Genomic DNA, 20,901 nt, shown 5'->3' with positions numbered 1-20,901 from the left:
AATTACAAGTTATGTGCTTAGTGATAAAGAAATCAACCTGGATCTGTAACTTATAATTTATTTCATCAAAGGTTAAATGTTAAAGGTATTTGGATGAGAAATTATGAGAATACTCCGGTAGGGTAAAATTACGAAAATACCCTTGTGTTATAAAAAGACAAGATTGGAATATGGAAGTTGGATAAGAGGTTTTTACAGACATATTGATCTGTTAAAAAAATATTGATGTGCTTAAGAAATGTTAGTTTTACTTGGATATTTTGGATAATCGGTTTTTAAACCTAGAGGTTTTGTGCAAGATATTAGAATTCTATTAAGGAATCATTTCAAGATAAGAGAATGTTCAGGAAAGCAATTGATCATAGGATCTTTAAATTATAATTATTTTCGTTAAAAGCTAATATCGAAATTATCTGGTTAAGAAATTACGGAAATGCCCTTGAGAGGTAAAATAGTCCTAGTTAACGCTGAATGAGAAAATACTTTGAGGATTCGTACTTAACTCGATTAAGTACGGATTTGATTGTTAAGATCCTGACTTAGTTCAGGAAAAGTCCTGATTTTCCGTTTGTAAAATCTGAGAAGACACTTGACCCGAAAATATTCGAATAATGAGTAAATACTTGAAGAGTAATTTATCGGGGTTATTATGATGTCATAATTATTCGAAAGGACTGAAATAAATTATAAGATTGAATTTAATAGTAAGATCGTACGGAATGAAAGGAATGAAATACGTTGAATCTATAAAATGACCAAAATACCCCTGTAATGTAAATGACTCAAGAATATCACCAAGCTCAGGAATGATTGAATATCCTCGAGCTCTGAAATGGATGGAATAAAATTGAACATCAAAATTACCAAAATACTCTTATGGCCTAAATTAAGTAAATGTCTTGGATTAATTAAGGAATCCAAGTAAGCATAAGTATTGGACTACATTTAAAGGTAATGGAAAACAATTTAAGTGAATAGATTAACCCTAAAGCTATGTCAATACCTGAATGGCATAGATATTACTGGAACATGTGTTCGTCTTCTCAAGTTTGGCTCGATGATAAATTTGGAAGTATTCAGCTCAACTCAACTCTAGATCATATTCAGTACTAAGAATTGGATATTTGTTCGACAAATCAACCACGAATACTGAACTGAACGAAAGTACAATATGTATCTGAAATTCAGAAAATGTCTGATTTACTCTGGAAAACTCTGAAGTAATTGGAATGGATTTGACTACTAAGTGAAATAAGTAACCTCAATGACTAAGATTTTAATAAGTGATTTAGATGAGTCTGGAAACGTTAATGAACATACACGATGTACTGTTCTTCTGGATCATGAACTACAAATCAAACACGTCAGTATTTCATGATATAGTGGAAGCGTAAAAATGAAATAAAGACATTGGAAGATCTATTCAGTGATGATTCCGAAGATGATCTATGGATAAGAATTTTTGGTATTAAAGTGTAAATACCCTAGAAGGACACGAAATGACCAGTCAATAAGTATTAGTTCTGGGAACTATTCATCTAAGAGTTGTTCGATAATGCGATCAATCGACATAGATTGTTAAGGTTTTGAATCTTTGTTCTCAAGTTGTTCGATTATCAGATCAATTGACATGGATGTAAATGATTCTGAATACCCTTTTGATTACGTACAGATTCTGAAAACTGTCTAAATAAGATAATATCATGATAATTCACATTCTGAATAACTTATGATTCCATCAGTTATTGAACTCTTCCAATAGTGATTATAAATCCCAACATTCTATCGGTATATTGAAGATCCGTGTTTCTCTGCCTGATAAGATTATTCTGTACTTATGAATAATATCTGTAAACTCTGGTGTGTTCCCTACCCACATGAATATTTTATCTGATTTTCGATTTGAATTCTGATCTGATACTTGACATGGATTCTGATCTGATATCTGACATGGATTATGATCTGATACTTGACTTGGATTCTGATATGATACTTGACTTGGATTTTGATATGATACTTGACATAAATTATGTTTTGAATTTTGATATATCCGTTTACGGACGGAACATGTTTTATTTGGGGGTATTGTTAGAGGTTACTATATATGCAGGTTCCTCGACTTTATGCTCAGGGCCTTACTTGGTGTGTTGGTGGGTGTATGATTCTGGGGAACCTACACATTATGGTGTGTTGGTGGGTGTATGGTTCTGGGAAACCTACACATTATGGTGTGTTCGGTTGGAGGGATTACTATGGTTTTTGATAAATGTTTTATGGGAGGGTGTTGTTGGAGGAAGTTATCGTTACCGTTACTGCAGGCTCCTCTGCTTTGTGCTCAGAGCCTTACTTGGTGTGTTGGTGGTGTATGGTTCTGGGGAACCTACACATTATGGTGTGTTTGGTTGGATGGATTAATATGGTTTTTGAATAAAAATATGTTTTAAATTGCCACTGTTTTAAAAGAAAAGATATGCATCTTTTCACAGGTTTTGCAGGAACACACTAGATAACCCATTCTGATCTCCTGAACTCAGTCATCCGAAATATTTGTCTGAACTGAAAGCTCATTGTCCGTTACCACCTGAAATATCAGTAGGATCTCTGCTCAGCATAAAAATCTGTAAATGATCGGAAATAATAAGTAAATATATATTTATCTGTATATGTACGTTCATCAGCATCATCTGGTAGTTCTGTATTACTGAGCTTTCCAAAGCTCACTCTATTACTCACCTTTTCAGGTTAAAAGAATTGTATCAGTGTATCTATCGACTTCAGTAAGGGAGTTCGTTCGGCGTTGTTGCAGAGTATGGTACATGTGATTAGGGGGCATGTAATTGTATTTTGATTTATATACGAGTTTGGAAATCTGTTTTATTTTTAAATAATGACAATTTATTTTATAAGTTTACATGTTCTGATAAAAAGTTTTAAATTTTCTGCTATTTTTACAGTGGGTCGCTCTGGTGGCCCTAATGTGACTTACCGGATTGGATCGGGTTTCCCGCATCGGTCTGGGGGTTACAAGTACTCATGTACTGCTCTTTCAGTACCATTTTAATTTCTTGGTTATCTTAATGACAAAAAAGTCAAATTAAAATTTAAAAGTTCGATCTAAATTACTTACCATTGAAGAATTTAAAATTAACCTAAAAAATATAAATCAAATCAGTGTTAAATATTAAAGAAAAACAAAATTAAATTAAGAAATATAAAAACTTTGAATTAAAAGGATTTAACTGCAACAAATTTAAAATTAAGGACCAAATTGATATTATTTGAACATTGTAAGAAAAAGATAAAAAGTCAGGAGGGGTCAATTTGTGAAATATAATAAAGTTAAACAATGATTAAATTGAATAAATTTGAATTCAAGGGCAAATTTACAACAGGTGACCAAAATAAATTACACATCAAAACTGCAAGGACTACGATTAAGATTTTAGTATTTACACAAAGGCTCTCCCTATAAATAGCCCATAAAACAAAAAAAAACATTTCATCCTAATTCCTAAAAATAACCCCCTCTCAAAATGCTCTCAACTCAATCCTTAGCCGGTCGAAGATCGACTACCCGCCGGTAGCAAACCGTCGCTCCGGCCACCGCCTCCAATGGCTGAAAATCCTAAAACTACCGGGGATTTAAAAGTAAAACTTTCGGGTTTTACCTTTTTTGCAAAACTTTTCGTTCTCCCGGGGATCGTTCTCATTCCGACACTAAACCGACGATCACTTCGAGTTTTTTTTTTTTTTGTGATTTTTCCTTTGAATGTTGTTTTAGTTTTTGCTTGACTTTGCTATGTTCTCTGTTCATGTTTTGGTTGTTGTTTTCTGGTGTACTCTTCGATGCCTCTTTGTCTCAGTAATGCAGGTATATATAGCCCCTCGACGGGGTTGTTTCTGGCTATCACGGGGTTGTTTCCCTCTTAAATCAGTGATGGATGCAATCCCGATTTTGTTGGGATTGTGGGTTCATTTCTTGTATGTTTGTATCTCCGTTTCACCATGTTGTCGAAAAAAACGAGGGAAATATTTCCCTTCGATTTGCTCTCTGATTTTCAGTTTGGGTAACCTTGCTGGTGCGTGGCCTCCACGCGCGCCACCACCAGCCGCTTGGCCTCCTTCGTGCGGTGCCTATGTTATTTTAGGGTTTATAAAACCCTAATGATTTGGGTTGGTTAAGCCCTCTTTTCTTTTGCTAGATTCCCACAGGGTTTGCTGGGTCAAGCTATCCGGTTGGGCTCTGGATTTGGACTATTGGACTCCTTCTGGACCCGGATTGGACCTGAAATAAAAATAAATAAATAACCTAATCTAATATAATATAATATAATATAATATATAATAAAAACTATATAACATATATTATATTTTCAAAAACTATAGAATATGTTTTCAAAAAATTATTTATATTATATATTTTTTCAAAAATCATTTTAAAAAAGTATATATATATTTATATTTAAAATGTGTTTTCAAAACTATATATTATACATTTTTAAAAATGTGTTTTCAAAACTATTATATGTTTTGATAACACTTATGATAACACTTGTGGCAAGCAATCTAAAAAAACAATTGTCCAAACAAAAAAGACAAATCCTGATTATTAACATGCATTTCAGTAAAGTCATTAACTAGTTTATCTTGACAAAAATATGTGTTTTACAAGTGCTGAAAGGAATTTTAGAGATTTAAGTAAAAGTGATTGAGAATGGAGAAAGAAAGAGAGAAAAATAAATAAAAAATAATGAAAATGAAATTCTATAGAAAGATCAAATATTGTTAAAGTGCAATTTACAAATCTTTTCCTGCCAAAAAATTGCTATACTGCATGACGGTCTTTTCTTTTTTTACTTCTTATTATTAACTAATGAAAGGACGATATTGACAAACAGATGAAAGGCCATGAAGTATGATGTGAAGGTTGAAGGACACAACTGAGCGCAATTTCCCAAGTTCCTTGTAAACCAGTTTTCAGATTTATTCAAATCCTTTAATTCTCATCACGAATTGCAAAGCAATGCTAGGAGGCAATTATTAGCCATGTATTCAAGCATCAAACCATATACAATGAAGGGCCATAATTTCTAAAAGTAAATAACCATTTACAACAATCAGATAAATACCCAATTAGTTCATCTGCAGAAGATAGGCCAAGTGTCTGCAAAATGGTAGATGTAAGCATCGTATGTGGACCACGACCATCATGAGCTCTAATTACAGCAGTTAGCGCCTGCGCAGCTATTCCATATCCACTGCATATAAAGGAATGAACACATAAAGAAAGGTACACTTGTAACAGGTCGTACTACAAGGCAAATAAAGAAAAGAAGAAAAACAATTAGCAACATATCATATCATCCATCAATGGATTATCACCGGTGTTTTGAAAATCGGGTCAGATTGGTTGGTTCAATTAATTCAATCGAGAATCGTTATTTAGTTCGATTCAATCTATACCGGTTGAACCGTTATTAATGAATCGGTTAGAACAGTTGAACCGTTCAAATCAGACCGGTTAAAAACTAGAAAAAACCGAAAAAAATTGCCAATTTTTTTTTAAAAAAAATTAAACCAAACGACGTCATTTGTTAAATGAGCCAAGTCGAACTCGAGCATTGTTGAGCTTGACTCGAACTTAAAAATTTTAAAAATAAGCTCAACTCGACTCAAATTTACGAGCTAAAAATTATCAAGTTCAACTCGAACTCGAAATATAATATTGAAACTTGAACTCGAAAAGGCTTGAACTAAAAAAAATTTAGAAGCTCGATTGAAGCCTAAAATTCGAGCTTGATTGAAGTGAAAGAATATTTCACTCAATGCTCACCAAAAGGCTCCATGATTTTGAATGTCAAATTACCTCTATTATTTATAGAAGTTAGTTGGGATGCTCTTCTATGTTTCTTAGCCATGTGGGATTGTTTTGTTTTCATATTTTTACTCTTTAGACTTTTGGGATGTTCTTCTATGTTTCTTAGTCATATGGGATTGTTTTTAAAAAAAATTAAACCAAACAATATCATTTTGTTATAATTTTTTTAGCCCCAAATTTATTTTTAAATTATAGTTATATAATAATATTTATTATTTAATATGTTTTACCTTAAATATTATGTTATAGTTAATTTAAATCATTTTGTTTCACTTGATTTTATGGCTTTTAACTTTTATATATATATATATGTTATGACATGCTTTAAATATGATTTGTCATATAAAAAATTATTTTTTATTAAATATTTTTTATATTTTTATTTAATTTTTTAAATAATTATGACATCGTCCGGTTCTTTCGACTGATTCGACTGGTTGAACCAGTAAACCGGTAACATAATCGGTTCGTTAACCGGTTCGATTCTAAAAACCATGATTATCAATTGGAGCAGTAAAAGTTCCTGTTATTAACAATGAAGCAAATAATCCTTAAAGCTGCTTCGGATTATAACACTTACTAAAAGGAAGACTGAAAGAGGCTTTATCACAAAGTAAAATTTAGTTTTCTCAAATTAAGCATATTTCAGCTAGCAGTTTTGCTTCGTCAAGTCTTTAGGCACTTATTTGCGCCATTCCATACTTGTGTTAAAAACCGCATTTGGTATGCTAGAATCTATTGAAATTAGAGGAATTGAACCTCTTTCTCATGTCAAAGAGGAATTGAAATCCAATTTCATCTAGAGAGAAATTAAATTCTATCCATAACATGATAGAATTGAAATCCTTTGGAGGAGGGAATGTGAAATTTGATCATACTACCCTCATCAATCTTTTGGTATTCATGTCGGATTTTTTTAAAAAAAATTTGGGATCGGGTCGGATTTTTTTAAATAATTTCGGGTTCGGGTCAGGTTCGGTTTTTTTAAGTTTGATATTCGGGTCGAGTTTTTTTAAAAAAAATCTGGATCGTTGGATTTTTAAAAAAAAAAAATTGGGTTCGGATTTAGGGTGAAAAATATCCGACCCGAAAAAATATATAATTTTACCTTATATATTTAGGAATACTTACAATAATACCCCTCTATATATATATATATTTTTTTTCAATTAAGTCACTGTTTTTATTGAATAAAAATATTTTTTTTATTATTTCGGGTTGGGTCGTGTCGGGTGAAACTTTATTTTGGTCGGGTCGGGTCGGATGCACCAAAAATCCGACCCAACCCGACCCATGACCATCCCTAATTAGGATGAATTTAACTTATGATTTTTATAATTTATTGAAATGAATACTAAATCAATAAAATAAAAATTTAATATTTTAAAAAAATTTATAATATATTGCTACATGTAAGTTATAAAATAAATTAAAATTAAACAAAAAAACAAGAAGGACAATTCTGTTATTTTATATTACTGAAATCAAATTCATCTGATATGTCTGCGAACTAAACAGAATATGAAATTGGATTCCAATTCAATTTCCTACCAACCAAACAGGTTTCAGATTCAGATTTTAATTCCTTCATATTCTAATTCGTTCATATATTCTAATTCTCTCATAAACATTCCAGCGAATTAAACGTCACCTTAAAATTATAAGAGTTACCAAAAGAAAGAGACTGGCTTTATCAGACAGGTGTCAAATCTTTCTTTCTCAAAATTTAGTTGTACACTTAAGCTAGCAATTTTGCTTCTTCAAGTCTTCCTTCATACACTTATTTGTACCATTCTACACACGTAGGCACTTGATTTGTCCTTCCTCTCTTTTTTCCATTTCTACACTTGATTCCAATTTTATTGACATCTCAAAGAACCAATAGCTTCATAGGGTACAATAGCTCTCCAGTAAAAAGAATGTGATAGAATAAAGGTATGGCGAGAAGAAACGAAAGCCACAGGCCATAAAAGGGTTCTAGACTATGTGAATTGAAAGATTCGTCTCTAGGAAACTTTGTTGTCTTTGCAAAGTACCCAAACAAATTCAGCAATCGAATTTAAAGAAAAGCTAGTAATTCTTAGTTGCCACCATAAAAAAAAAGGCAAACAATCACAATTGTGGAATTCATAGGCCAATAATGCAAGAACCATCAACTAACAAATTCTGCAATTCAAAACTCACGCTCATATTCTCTGTCATGGTAGAAAATGACAGAGAACGAAAAGATCGTGACATTTCAGCACCAAACATCAAATAATAATGGAATCATGATCTTCATAAATATGGCACTAATTTAAGCCCTTAATAATAAAACCATTTAAGATAGAGAGGTTAGATGTTTTTCTTGTAATATCATTCAATGTGTATGATGTATTTCTTTTGGTAGGCCCAGATGCGTTGATCGGTTGCATTACTTTTTTTTTTTTTTTTGCATTAACATTGTTTGACAAAGAAGAAAAGTGAAATAGAACCAACTGTTTTCCTGTAGTTCAATGTTGATAAAAGAAATATTTGCTCTGAAATAACAATTAGTTAAATGTTTTTGGTAAAGCCAAGCTTTTTTTTTTATATAGGAAATGAAAGATCAGAATAGTTTTTATAGGAGAGAGTTTCTCTTTGCAGAAAGTTTTAGAATCATAAAATCGATTTCAGTAAAGTTAATGTGTCAGTTCCAATTCAAATCCAAATTGTAAGCCATCTAATGATATAAATAATGAATTTGAAATTTTGTATTCAACTCCTGAATACAACGAAAATAAATTAATTTTAGACTCAAAACTTTAAGCTCTAAATTTAAGTTCCCCAAAAGACCTTAATCCTTAAGCTCTGTGTCAACCAAACATCATTAACAAACTTTTAAAGAAGTAAATAAAAAAACCAAATCTAACAGTCTCATACGGTAGAATACCAAATGTCTTGAATTGAATAGTAGAGCAAACTAAACAACAAAAAAGGAGGCTAATTTTTTTATTTTTTTTAAAGGAAGTCACAATAATGTACCTTCCCCAATCACCTAGGACAGGTCCCGCACCAGCCGCTCTAGCTTCTCTGCCATCTTCTGTGAACCCATAGGCAACAGTACCAGCAATTGGTACACAACCATGGAGCTTACCCATTGTCCCAGAAGCCAAAGCTGCCACAGCATCATTTCGTACATAGAGCTTTACTTGGCTGGGGAATATGTCTCTAAACAAGTCATGGAATCGTCAATCCATAACAGTGTCATTTACATATTCAGATGTAGAACAAACTTCAGATAAAAAGAGAAGCAAATGGGTAATATGATTATCATATCAACATGTGAATATTTTTGGGTGGACATCGTGAAGATGAAGCATTTATGAAACTTTCCCACATAAAGTAATAATAACTCATTAAGGGTGAATCTCCCTTTCAACAAACATCTAAGATATTGCACATAAAGATGAATCACATGGGTTTTCCTGAAATTTCTATTAATTTAATCAGAACCTCCACTTCAATCTAAATACATATTGTCTTTCCCCAGAATATTAAGGCAGTTCTTTTTACATGTTCCAAGTTAGCTATGACAGTTTTCACTTTAATTCTGGCATCTTTTTAATTATGTTGAGCTTCAAAAAAAAAATCCAATCTCAAATCTTCTGCTATTCAAATTGCATGATGTTCAAATAGAGAACAACCTAAGCCAAGTTAATATTCTTTGCTGGTCTGTGGGATGGTTAACACCAGATATTGCTAAACAAACAGCTCGGACAGAAGATCGATTAGAACCAGATTTTGAAAGAGCATTAGCCATAACTTGCTCTAATATTTCCCGGGCAGCAGTTTCTGTAAAAGAAAATGAAGAATTGATAACCAACGCATTGGCATCAACTAACTGCATGTATGTTTTATGGCCAAAGATAGTGAAGTGCTGCTTTGATCTCATCCAACATATCATAGATAATTGGTGTAGCTACAATCAAATATCATAATCCAATTCATGCTCTATCTAATCCCCTATTAGGTATGGCTTATAAATATACCGGTAAAGCTCGTAGTGGGGGTTACGATTATGTGGGTTAGAGGTGCGGTGGCACAGCCCCGTGGTATGGTATATGGTTATTTTTGTAAATATATATCAGTGTTTATTTATTATAAAAGGAGATGTAACCTAAACCTATGAGACATTGAATTTAATAAAAATTCTAGCGCCGCCTAGGGCACCGAGGACGTAAGCACATTGCTGAACCTCGTTAAAATTCTTGTGTTCGTTCCGTTTTCTTTACCCGATTATTCAACAATTGGTATCAGATGTCAGGAGCCAAATTCGAAGTTACGAAATTCAATGGTCAGGGTAACTTCAGATTATGAAAAACAAGGGTGAAGGATTTGTTGGCGCAGCAAGGGATCCTGAAGGCTTTGCGACCTAAAAAGCCGGTGTCGATGGAGGAGGAAGATTGGGAAGAATTGCAGCAGCGAGCGGCAGGAACCATACGATTTTGTTTGGCAAACGAGGTAATGTATCACGTCATGCATCTATCGTCTCCAGATGAAATTTGAAAGAAGTTGTAAAGTTAGTTTATGTCCAAATCCTTAACGACTAAACTGTATCTAAAGCAACGGATGTATGGGCTGAAGATGCAGGATGATCATGATTTGGCGCAACACGTGAATGTCTTCAATCAAATTATTTCTGATTTGGCTCGGCTTGATGTGAAAATTGAGGATGAAGACAAAGCAATGATTCTGTTGTGTTCGTTGCCTCCCTTTTACGAAAACATGATGACTACTCTTACATATGAGAAAGAGACTATCAAAGTTGAGGAGATTACTGCAGCCTTGTTGGCTCACAACCAGCGGAAGCAGAATATAGGGGAAAGCTCTCAAGCTGATAGCTTATATGTCAAGGGGAATCGAGACCGTGGACGGAAGCAAGAGAAGGCAGGGTCTGGGAATCGGAATTTCAGATCCAAATCTAGGATAAGAAGACAATTCATTGTTACAAGTGCAAGGAGGCGGGACATATAAAGTGAAACTGTCCGAAGTTGAAAAAGCAGACTGATGAGAAGCGAGCTGACTCATCCAAGTTTGTGAATGTGGCCGAGGATGACAATTTTGATTGCAGTAAAGGTGATATGCTCTCTATTTTAAGGACTCAATTGACGGATGCTTGGATTTTTTATTCTGGATGTTCTTATCACATCACGCCAAATAGGAATGATTTTCGACATACAGGTCGGTTAATTCTGGTTCTGTTTATTTGGGTGATGATCGATGTTGCAATATTGTTGGTATTGGTGATGTCAGAATTAAGATGTATGATGGTTTTGTTCGGACGTTGTGTGGTGTTCGGCATATCCCAGATTTGAAGAAGAATTTGATTTCTTTGGGCACTTTGCACAAGAATCGTTTTATCCCTGAGGCTGATGAGGATAGGGAAACCATTCGGATTGTTAAAGGAGCTTTGACTGTGATGATAGGAAATATGATTGCAGGGAATATTTACATATTGTTAGGGAGTACCATTGTAGGTGGAGTTCATTCTGTTGAGTCATGTGATGATACTACCAAACTGTGGCATATGTGTCTTGCTCATCTTAGTGAACGTGGTATGGCTGAATTACATAAAAGAAATCTGTTGCATGGTGTTAAAAGTTGTAAGCTCGATTTTTGCAAGTATTGTGTTCTTGGTAAACATACTAAAGTTCGTTTCAAGACTGGGAAGCACACAACTAAAGGGATTCTTGATTATGTGCATTCTGATGTATGGGGGTCTTCTACGATATCGTCTTTGGGTGGATCTAGGTATTATGTTACTTTTATTGACGATTTTTCACGGAAAGTTTGGATGTATTTTTTGAAATAGAAGTCCGACGTTTTTGAGAAGTTCAAGTTGTGGAAAGCTGAGGTAGAAAATCAAACAGGACGAAATATCAAGTGTTTGCGGTCTAACAATGGTACGGAGTACACAGATTCACAGTTTCTAAACTTCTGTAAGGAGCATGGGATTAAGAGGTACTTTACAGTGCGCAAGATACCACAACAAAATGGTGTTGCAGAACGGATGAACAGATCGTTGAATGAAAGAGCCAGATGTTTGCGCTTGAATGCGGGGCTTCCCAAAAACTTCTGGGCTGAGGCTGTTAACATGGTGTGTTATCTTATCAATAGATCGCCAAGGGCATCCTTGACTGGGAAAGTTGCAGAAGAAGTATGGATTGGTCATGATGTTACTTTTGATCACTTACGAATTTTTTGTTGTCCTGCTTATGTGCATGTACCTACTGATGAGAGATCCAAACTTGATGCAAAATTGAATGAGTGCATTTTTCTGGGTTACAAAAAGGTGTCAAAGGATTCAAGTTATGAGATCTAGTTACGAAGAAAATTGTGATAAGTAAAGATGTTGTTTTTGATGAACAACCCATGTTTCAGTAGAAGAAGACACGAAAGTGGTAGATTTCGAGCAGTTTCTAGTTGAGAAAATAGAAACTTCTCAACCGACTTCTGGTGGTTCCGCTACGGATGATTTGTAGGATTATAGTCTCGCCAGAGACATGGTGGGACAGACGAATATAAAGCCTCCGAACATATTGGGTTTTGAAGACTTTTTGCACTTACTGTTAGCAGTGATGATCCGATTACTTTTCATGATGTTGTTACTAGTTAGGAAAATGAAAAGTGGATGGTTGTCATGGTTGAGGAGATGGAGTCTTTAAATCACAATCGTACATGGGAGTTAGTTCACCTTCCTGAGGGTAAGAAGCCGATTGGTTGCAAATGGGTGTATAAGAAGAAACAAGCAGTAACAGAAAAAAGGGGGAGAAGTTCAAGGCTTGTTTGGTAGCAAAGGGTTTTTCAGAACAGAAAGGAGTTGATTATGATGAAATTTTTTCTCCTGTGGTCAGGCACACTTTAATCCGAGCAGTACTTGCATTGGTGGCTAGTTGAGATTTGCATTTAGAGCAGATGGATGTGAAAACTGCTTTTTTTCATGGTGATTTAGAGGAGCAGATCTACATGCAGCAACCTAAAAGTTTCACTCAACCTGGAAATGAGCATTTAGTTTGTAGATTGAAGAAATCTTTGTACGGGTTGAAACAGTCTCCGAGACAATGGTACAAATGGTTTGACTCCTATATGATCAAGATTGGCTACAAGTGATGTGAGTATGATTGTTGTGTCTATGTTAAGAGCGTTGATGATGGTTCTTTTATTTTTCTGTTACTGTATGTTGATGATATGTTAATTGCTGCGAAGAACATGGATGATGTTATCGGTTTGAAAACCTTATTAAGTCAGGAATTTGATATGAAAGATTTAGGTGCTGCAAAGAAAATTATTGGAATGGAAATTTACAGGGACAGAGACTCAAGGAAACTGTGGTTATCTCAACGGGGTTATATTGAGAAAATGCTAAAAAGGTTTGCAATGAGCAGCACAAAACCAGTGAGCACTCCATTGGTGAATCATTTTAAGCTCTCACCAGAACAGTGCCCTAAGACATATAAGGAAACTGAAGATATGGCAAAAGTTTCATATTCTAATGATGTTGGTTGTTTGATGTATGCAATGGTATATACTTGTCCTGATTTAGCTCATGTTGTTAGTCAAGTTTGTAAGTACATGTCTAAACCTGGTAAGCAACATTGGGAAGCAATCAAGTGGATCTTTACGTACTTAAAGGGTACTGTGGGACATGGAATTGTTTTTGGTAGTCGGCAGGATAATCCTTTGGTTGTAGGATATGCGGATTCAGACTATGCGGGTGACTTGGATAATAGAAGATCTACGATAGGGTATGTCTTTACTCTTGGTAGAGGGCCTATTTGTTGGAAGTCTATTGTTCAATATGTTGTGGCATTATCTACAACTGAAGTTGAATACATGGCAGCGGTTGAAGCTGCAAAAGAAGCTTTATGGCTTACTGGTTTAGTGAAGGAGTTAGGTGTTTAGCAAGGTGGAGTTCAGTTGCTTTGTGAAAATCAAAGTACTATTCACTTGGCTAAGAATCATGTATATCGTGCTAGAACTAAGCATATTGATGTAAGGTTTTACAAGATCAGAGAGTTGGTTGCATCTGGAGAGATTTTGTTTCAAAAGGTACATACTGATGAGAATGCCGCTGATATGTTCACCAAGGCAGTTACGACAGACAAATTCATGCATTGCTTGGACTTTTTGAGTGTTTCGAGTTGTTAAAGAAGTAAGGTAACCCAACCCACATTGAATGTTTCCTAAAGGGTAGGATATTTGCCATGGTGGAGATTTGTTAGGTATGACTCATAAATATACTTGTAAAGCTCGTAGTGGGGGTTATGATTATGTGGGTTGGGGGTGCAGAGGCACAGCTCCCGCGGTACGGTACAGGGTTATTTTTGTAAATATGTACAAGGTTTTATTTATTATAAAAGGAGATGTAACCTAAACCTATGAGACATTGAATAGAATAAAAATTCTAGCGTCGCCTAGGGCACCGAGGACATAAGCACATTGCTGAACCTCGTTAAAATTCTTGTGTTCTTTCCATTTTCTTTACCCGATTATTCAACACCCCCTTTCTTTATTTGCTTTTTGATTCTTCAGAAGTTCCTAACACATTTCATTGATAATGAATATACAGCTACTCTATTTCAAATAATCAAAATAAATGTTGTAAAAAGGGAAAACCCTATATTTGTTTGCTCAAAAAATGTTAGTCTTTAATGCTTCATTTGTCTAAAAATGATATTATTTGCTTTTAAATTTCTGAGGACAAAAAAAAGGCTTAACACACTTTTTAGTATCTAAACTATACCTCAATATAAGATTTGATGTCTAAAGAATTTTTAAAAATAGGTACCTAACGTTTTCTCCGTTATACTTTTAGACATCTATCGTTATATTTTTTAATTTTACTAATAATATTATTATTTTTTACGCGTCGTCCCTCTCCCATCCATCTCTCACCTCCGATGACAAAGAGTCACCCTTGGTTGAGTTTTGTTCGGAACATGACAAGGAACTTAACGGTGGCGGCCGTGTAAGGTTAGACACATTTTTCTAGCGAAAAATTCTTTAGTCACCAAATTATATTTTGAGATATAATTTAGGCACTAAAACGTGTATTAAGCCAACAAAAAATAAAGAATTAAAACCCTAAGCTTCAAAATCAACCATTAAAAAGAGGGAGATAAAAATGGAGTTACCGCCAACGCTGTTATGATTGGAGCAGCCGGCACGGCACGAGCGAGAATGGGAAGAGGGTCGGGAAGGGCACCGGAGAAAGGCATAATCGGCATACAAATGCCGACAGTGGAAGTGGTTCCACCGTCCAATCCTAAAATAACCGGGTGGTTGGTGGCCACCGCCACCTCGTGCTCGAAATCCCAGATTTCACCATTCCTGTATCGCTTCATTTCTGAAATTGATGATTTCACCATTTATTATTGCAGAAATATTTATATCAGATATGTCTATATGGAATCGTACTATAATAATAATGGGTCAATATCCGATATAATAAATGATTCGGACGGCCAATGCGCCAAGCGCTGCAATGTGCGATGCTTGGATTCCATTTTCACGTTTGCTTTGGTTTCGTCTGTCTAGGTCAAGTAACATCATCATACAACCTCAGCTCGTGATTTTGATCGATCCTCAGCTCCTTTTTGTGAATAAACAGAAAGACCAATAGGATAGAGCAATCATTACATATGCCACTCAATTTTCCTCTCGGTACACAAGTAGAATCCTCGCGACCCATTGCTCCGGATCGAGCTCACAATGGCAGAATGTTGCCCAACAATTGCATGTCAAGTTCAAGAACCACCTTCCTCGTCCCTAAACACCAAGCTTGATATAACCAATCATATACTCCCCAAAGCTCTACGTCAAGGACAGTACAACAACCAATATTCCTAGCAAAGCGCATCTTAATTCCAAACTTATTCCGAGGATCAAGGATATTACACTACGGTGGGTGTGAAAGCATCTCCATGCATACCATGCACAATAAATAGAACTGTATCATCTTTGTCGTGGTAAAGTTAGAGCAAATGCATCTCAATAACAAAGCAGAGGCATTTCGACCCCTCAAGCAGATTTGTGTCTGTAAGTTAAGGCAACTCAACACCTTTCGAAAGCATCTCACGATTCTGAAGGTACAGAGGCGGCTTAACATTTTATGGTTAGTGGGTAGAGGCTTCTCTGCATTCGAAGGCATCACGTCTCTTCAATGAGTTAAGGTATCTCAACACTCACAAAGAAGGAAGATTAACGCTTTTTACTGTAGAGTAGGGGCATCCCCACTATCGCATCACAGTGGAGGAATCTTCGTTGCAGCAACATAACAGAGTATAGTAGGAGAATAATTGGAGACTCAACACTATAGTGGAGGGATTAAAATCTTAATACTTATATGTATTAGTTGTTTAAACGTTACATGTTATTCTTAGAGGATGTTTTCCTAAGTACCTGAGCTAAAGGAAGTTTGGCAATTTCTCGTGAGGGGTATTCCTACCAGAAACAAGTTAGTCTATAATTGTCGTTAGTTGTTTTTGATGTGAAGCTTTTCGATACCCGTGAGGTGTTTTTGAGGATCGTCTTAACGGCTACGTGTACTTTTTCATACTGCCCTTGTAGATGTTGTCGTCCGAGGTGTGATTTCTCGTAGTTCTATAGATACTCCGTCGTGCATAGCCTTCCATCCTTGCCACGATTGTGGTGTCCCTAACGTCAATGAAAGCGATTTCCAATACCTCTTAAACAAGCTCAGTAGGCTCTGAGGTCAGTGGCCTTGAACCAGCTCTCCAACGCTCGTAAAGGGGATGATTTACTTAGGTCAATCGTGTGTGGTTATTCTATTTTCTCTTCGCATGTGTATGCAAGTTCCGCATACCGAATCTACGGTTGTTTTTTTGGAATAACCGGAAAGGTAGATGGAGGTTTTAGGAAGAGAAAAGGATGTAAGAATAACTATTTTGATTTTTGAGATAGATCTGGACTGATTCTCTCGGTTGTAAGGTCTACCCACGCTCATTGCATCAATTATTGATGGGAACAAGTTTGTCTCATCGACCTAGGTGGTTCACCCCTTCTGATTTGAGTGGAGAACCGCGACCACTGAAAGAACAATCATTGACTTATGTTTCTTTGTGAGAGAGAGTTGATCATAATGGGGGTGTATGGATGAAGGAGAAGGAAGTGACCAGATCCTCTTCTTAATTGTAGTTATTGAATATTTATAGTACTTCTAATTGGTGGTGTTAGACATAAGATCATTATAACTATTTATAGGTCAATAGACTAAGTAGTAATGCTCGTCAGATCTTGGATTTTTCTCTCATAGATCAAGTGGACATGTCAGAAATTTTATCTATGTCATGTAGTTTATTTGGAGATCAGGATACTCCAACACCTAAAGGTTATGGATCCCTTGAAAACTTCGATAAATGGAATATCATGTGAAAAGATCTTAATAGACGAAGAGTTAATAATTTCCAAAAGTTATTCTCCAAAAGTTATTCTCCAAAAGTATAATAGACACCTTTTAAGATGATGCAATTAATTTTTCACATCATAAAAAAACTCTAAATATTAACAAATGTATCCTTATTAAAATGTTATTATCATGTTATTTTATAATATTCCAAACTTTTTGATATCGTGGAAGAAACATAGGAGTACAAAATAGTTAATGCCAACATTTCAATAAGAAAAAAAATAATATTATTGTTATGAAAAGTTTGAGTAAATTTAAGCTAAGATAGAAGATTAAGGGCCAAAATGAATGTAATTAAAATTTGAAGGCTAAACGACTAGATTGAAGAAGTTAGAACCTACAAAAAATTCATTCTACCTATTCATATTGATATTAAATTTTCATATTATTGTTTTTCCCTGGCCATGGATATTGCATTCCTATTGCCATTCAGAACGAATCCGACGTGGACATAGGAAGGAGTAATAAAATCCACGTGGCACGAATAAGAACCTCAACATCCTTATCCCAACATCCGATATCTAATCCAATATCCAAACACAAAGCCAATTTCCTTCACATATCAAAAACATCACAATCCTCCACATTCATTATCTTTTCCAATTGATTGAACAAGGTAAAACAGCATTAGCTTTTAGCGCTAGCATTACCATGGCCTCCGCCGCAAGCTTCTTGCACCACCATGCACTCACTACCACCGCCGGCAGATCATCCTCATTATCACCTTCGCTCCGCCTAGTTCCGAAGCCTAACAACCAGCTAGTGTGCAGGGCTCAGAAACAGGCCGCCGGACAAGACGATGATGAAAGCCATGTCTCCCGTAGGTTGGCTCTCACCGTCCTCATCGGTGCCGCCGCTGTCGCCTCTAAGGTTTCTCCTGCTGATGCTGCCTATGGTGAAGCTGGTAACCCACTTTCTCTTTCTCGTAGTTACTGATATTCGATATCAAGAACCAATGGGAAAATGAAAATGAGTTAAAATATGCAGCAAATGTGTTCGGGAAGCCAAAAACAAATACGGATTTCACGGCGTACAATGGGGATGGATTCAAGCTGTCGATACCATCGAAATGGAACCCGAGCAAAGAGGTGGAGTACCCAGGGCAAGTGCTGAGATACGAGGACAACTTCGACACGACCAGCAATTTGACAGTCATGGTCACTCCCACCGACAAGAAGTCCATCACCGACTACGGTTCCCCTGAGGATTTCCTCGGCACGGTAACACTCCAAATCCCACACCGCTTCAGTAGTTAAATATTTCAAGATATTTATGAACTAAATCTTTTGAGCTCTGCAGGTGGACTATCTGCTTGGAAAGCAAGCATACTTCGGTAAAACCGATGCTGAGGTGATTAAACATCATAGACTTCATTTTTTATCTCTCATTTCCTTTTTTTCCACATTTATAAGCAAATGTTTAGAAATATAGTTTGAATATATGCATGTAGGGTGGTTTTGACTCCGGTGCGGTGGCGACTGCAAACGTATTGGAGAGCTCAACCTCGACAGTGGGTGGGAAGCCATATTACTTCTTGTCGGTGTTGACAAGAACCGCCGACGGAGACGAAGGTGGGAAGCACCAATTGATAACGGCCACCGTCAACAACGGTAAGCTTTACATCTGCAAGGCACAAGCCGGAGACAAAAGGTGGTTTAAGGGAGCTAGAAAGTTCGTCGAGAGCGCTGCCACTTCCTTCAGCGTTGCTTAAAACCAAGTTTTCTAAAATAAAAAAAAATGGAGAGAGGTTTTTATGTAAATCTTCTTAATTTATTACAAGTTATGATTTTGTGGGATATTGAACTAATTTGTCTGCTATAATATCCACTCCCCAAAGCTTCTCTATATTTAATTTTAGGAAATTCTAAAATGATCATCGTATATAGATAAACATCATTAATTTCATAAGATGAAATTTTAAATAGTTTTAAATTATAGGATAAAGTATACAAATGATGTATTACTATATAGCGTTATTTATTAAATATTTTGATTATTATAAATTACAAAATAATTTTTCGACTATAAAATATTGTTTTGTTAGTTTTTTACTATTAAAAAAATATAAAATGATTATATGATCATTCATATGTTTTAAATTTGTTATTTTTCGTTAAAAATTTGTCTGTCGTCTGAACTTAGATGTTAACCTACTAATCGAAATACGATAAAATCATATGTTTTAAAAATGAATTTTAAAAAAGAATTTATTAATTTTTATTTTGTTATTTAAAACAAGCATTATATTTAATAATTATGCTTATATTTTTAAAATTAAAAAAATTATAATATTCGAGATACAACAAAAACTTAATTATTAAATAATTAAATTATTTTTTATTTAATGATGTGATTCAAGCATTTAACTTTTTTTTATTGCATGGGAAGGTTACTCTTTAGATTCAACAGTTTTCACTTCTCCAGGGGGTTCCAGTAGTCAAAGCATTTAACTTTTGATTAAAAAGTTTAAACACAATTTAAAAATAACATATCCAAAAAAATATATTATCACATTAATAAAAAAATACGACCAAATTTAAATAAAATAATCAAAACAATCCTTAAGTTTTAATAATGTATCAAGTAATTTATATTGTATAAATTCAATATTTATGATATGAAATTAGAAATTAATATTTAATTTATTTATATTTATCTTATTTTCAATTCAACGAGCCTAATAAAAATAATTTTAATTAAAATTAACAATAAAATGAAATTTTAGTCACAATTAAAGGTCAAATGAGATATTTTCGAGTAATTTAGCATGACACATCACCTTTTTAATGGTAGATAATGTCATTGTTCCGATTTTATAACAAAATCTAAAATTTAATATCTATTATATAATTTTTTGAAAGTTTGATTTTTTAAAAATTAATTTAGTATCCATTTATAAATTTTATCCTATATATTACAGATCAGATTTAAACTGAAGTTTAGGGACATAATTTAAAATGTGGTTTGAGCCTATACCATGATTTTGGGCCAAAAATACTGAGTATTTTTGTCCAAGTAGTCATGCCGACGGCTATTTGTTAAAATATTTCAACTGTTAAAGCATTTAATTTTCTCTTGCATCAAGTGTGTTATTTATTTTTCATTTTTTAAGATAATACTTCACAGGGTTAGTTTAAGTTATAAATAGTTTAATATCGTTTAAGCAATGTTTTTGAGTTTGAGTCCATGCATATGCAAAAAATCTTTGCCGGGAGACTTACTCACCAAAGTCAGGTATATGACATGGATCAGACCGGATTAATCAAGACAAAACCTTGAAACCGAGAGAGCAACCAAAAAGAAAAAAAAGCAAGCCTTTAGTTTTTTAACAGAGTAGAGGACCATGTAATGGTCTTTTTAACATGGTGCATCTTGCATTTTCGTTTTAAGAGTTATTAATTTCAACATGATTACTATCGATCATGACACTTTATTGCAGCCTTTCATATCATGGAATGGCTCGTATTTATCAATACGAGTCGAGTGTCATACATCATTTACATCTAAATGTTGTGAGTCATCTCACTTAGGGGTAGTTCCGTTAAGCATTTAGTAATTTCTCATTTTGAGACAT

General features: G+C 34.7%; 1 protein-coding gene and 1 pseudogene across 1 annotated transcript; one reads left to right on the top strand and one right to left on the bottom strand.

The window, feature by feature from the left end:
• LOC120138425 overlaps positions 1 to 15,254 on the bottom strand; it is a 79,060-nt pseudogene extending 63,806 nt beyond the window's left edge.
• Positions 15,255 to 17,930: 2,676 nt separating this feature from the next.
• LOC120138439 (oxygen-evolving enhancer protein 2, chloroplastic-like) lies at positions 17,931 to 19,159 on the top strand. The gene is made up of 4 exons (XM_039153902.1): positions 17,931 to 18,231; positions 18,315 to 18,547; positions 18,627 to 18,677; positions 18,778 to 19,159. Exons 1-4 carry the CDS (start codon positions 17,979 to 17,981, stop codon positions 19,036 to 19,038), a joined length of 798 nt encoding a protein of 265 aa, XP_039009833.1. The 5' UTR covers positions 17,931 to 17,978; the 3' UTR covers positions 19,039 to 19,159.
• Positions 19,160 to 20,901: the final 1,742 nt, after the last annotated feature.

This window comes from Hibiscus syriacus, unplaced genomic scaffold, assembly GCF_006381635.1.
Source record: "Hibiscus syriacus cultivar Baekdansim isolate YM2019G1 unplaced genomic scaffold, ASM638163v2 tig00110691_pilon, whole genome shotgun sequence".
NCBI lineage: Eukaryota > Viridiplantae > Streptophyta > Magnoliopsida > Malvales > Malvaceae > Hibiscus > Hibiscus syriacus.
Note: the sequence above shows the minus strand (reverse complement) of the source record. Positions and strands in the feature narration are given on the sequence as shown.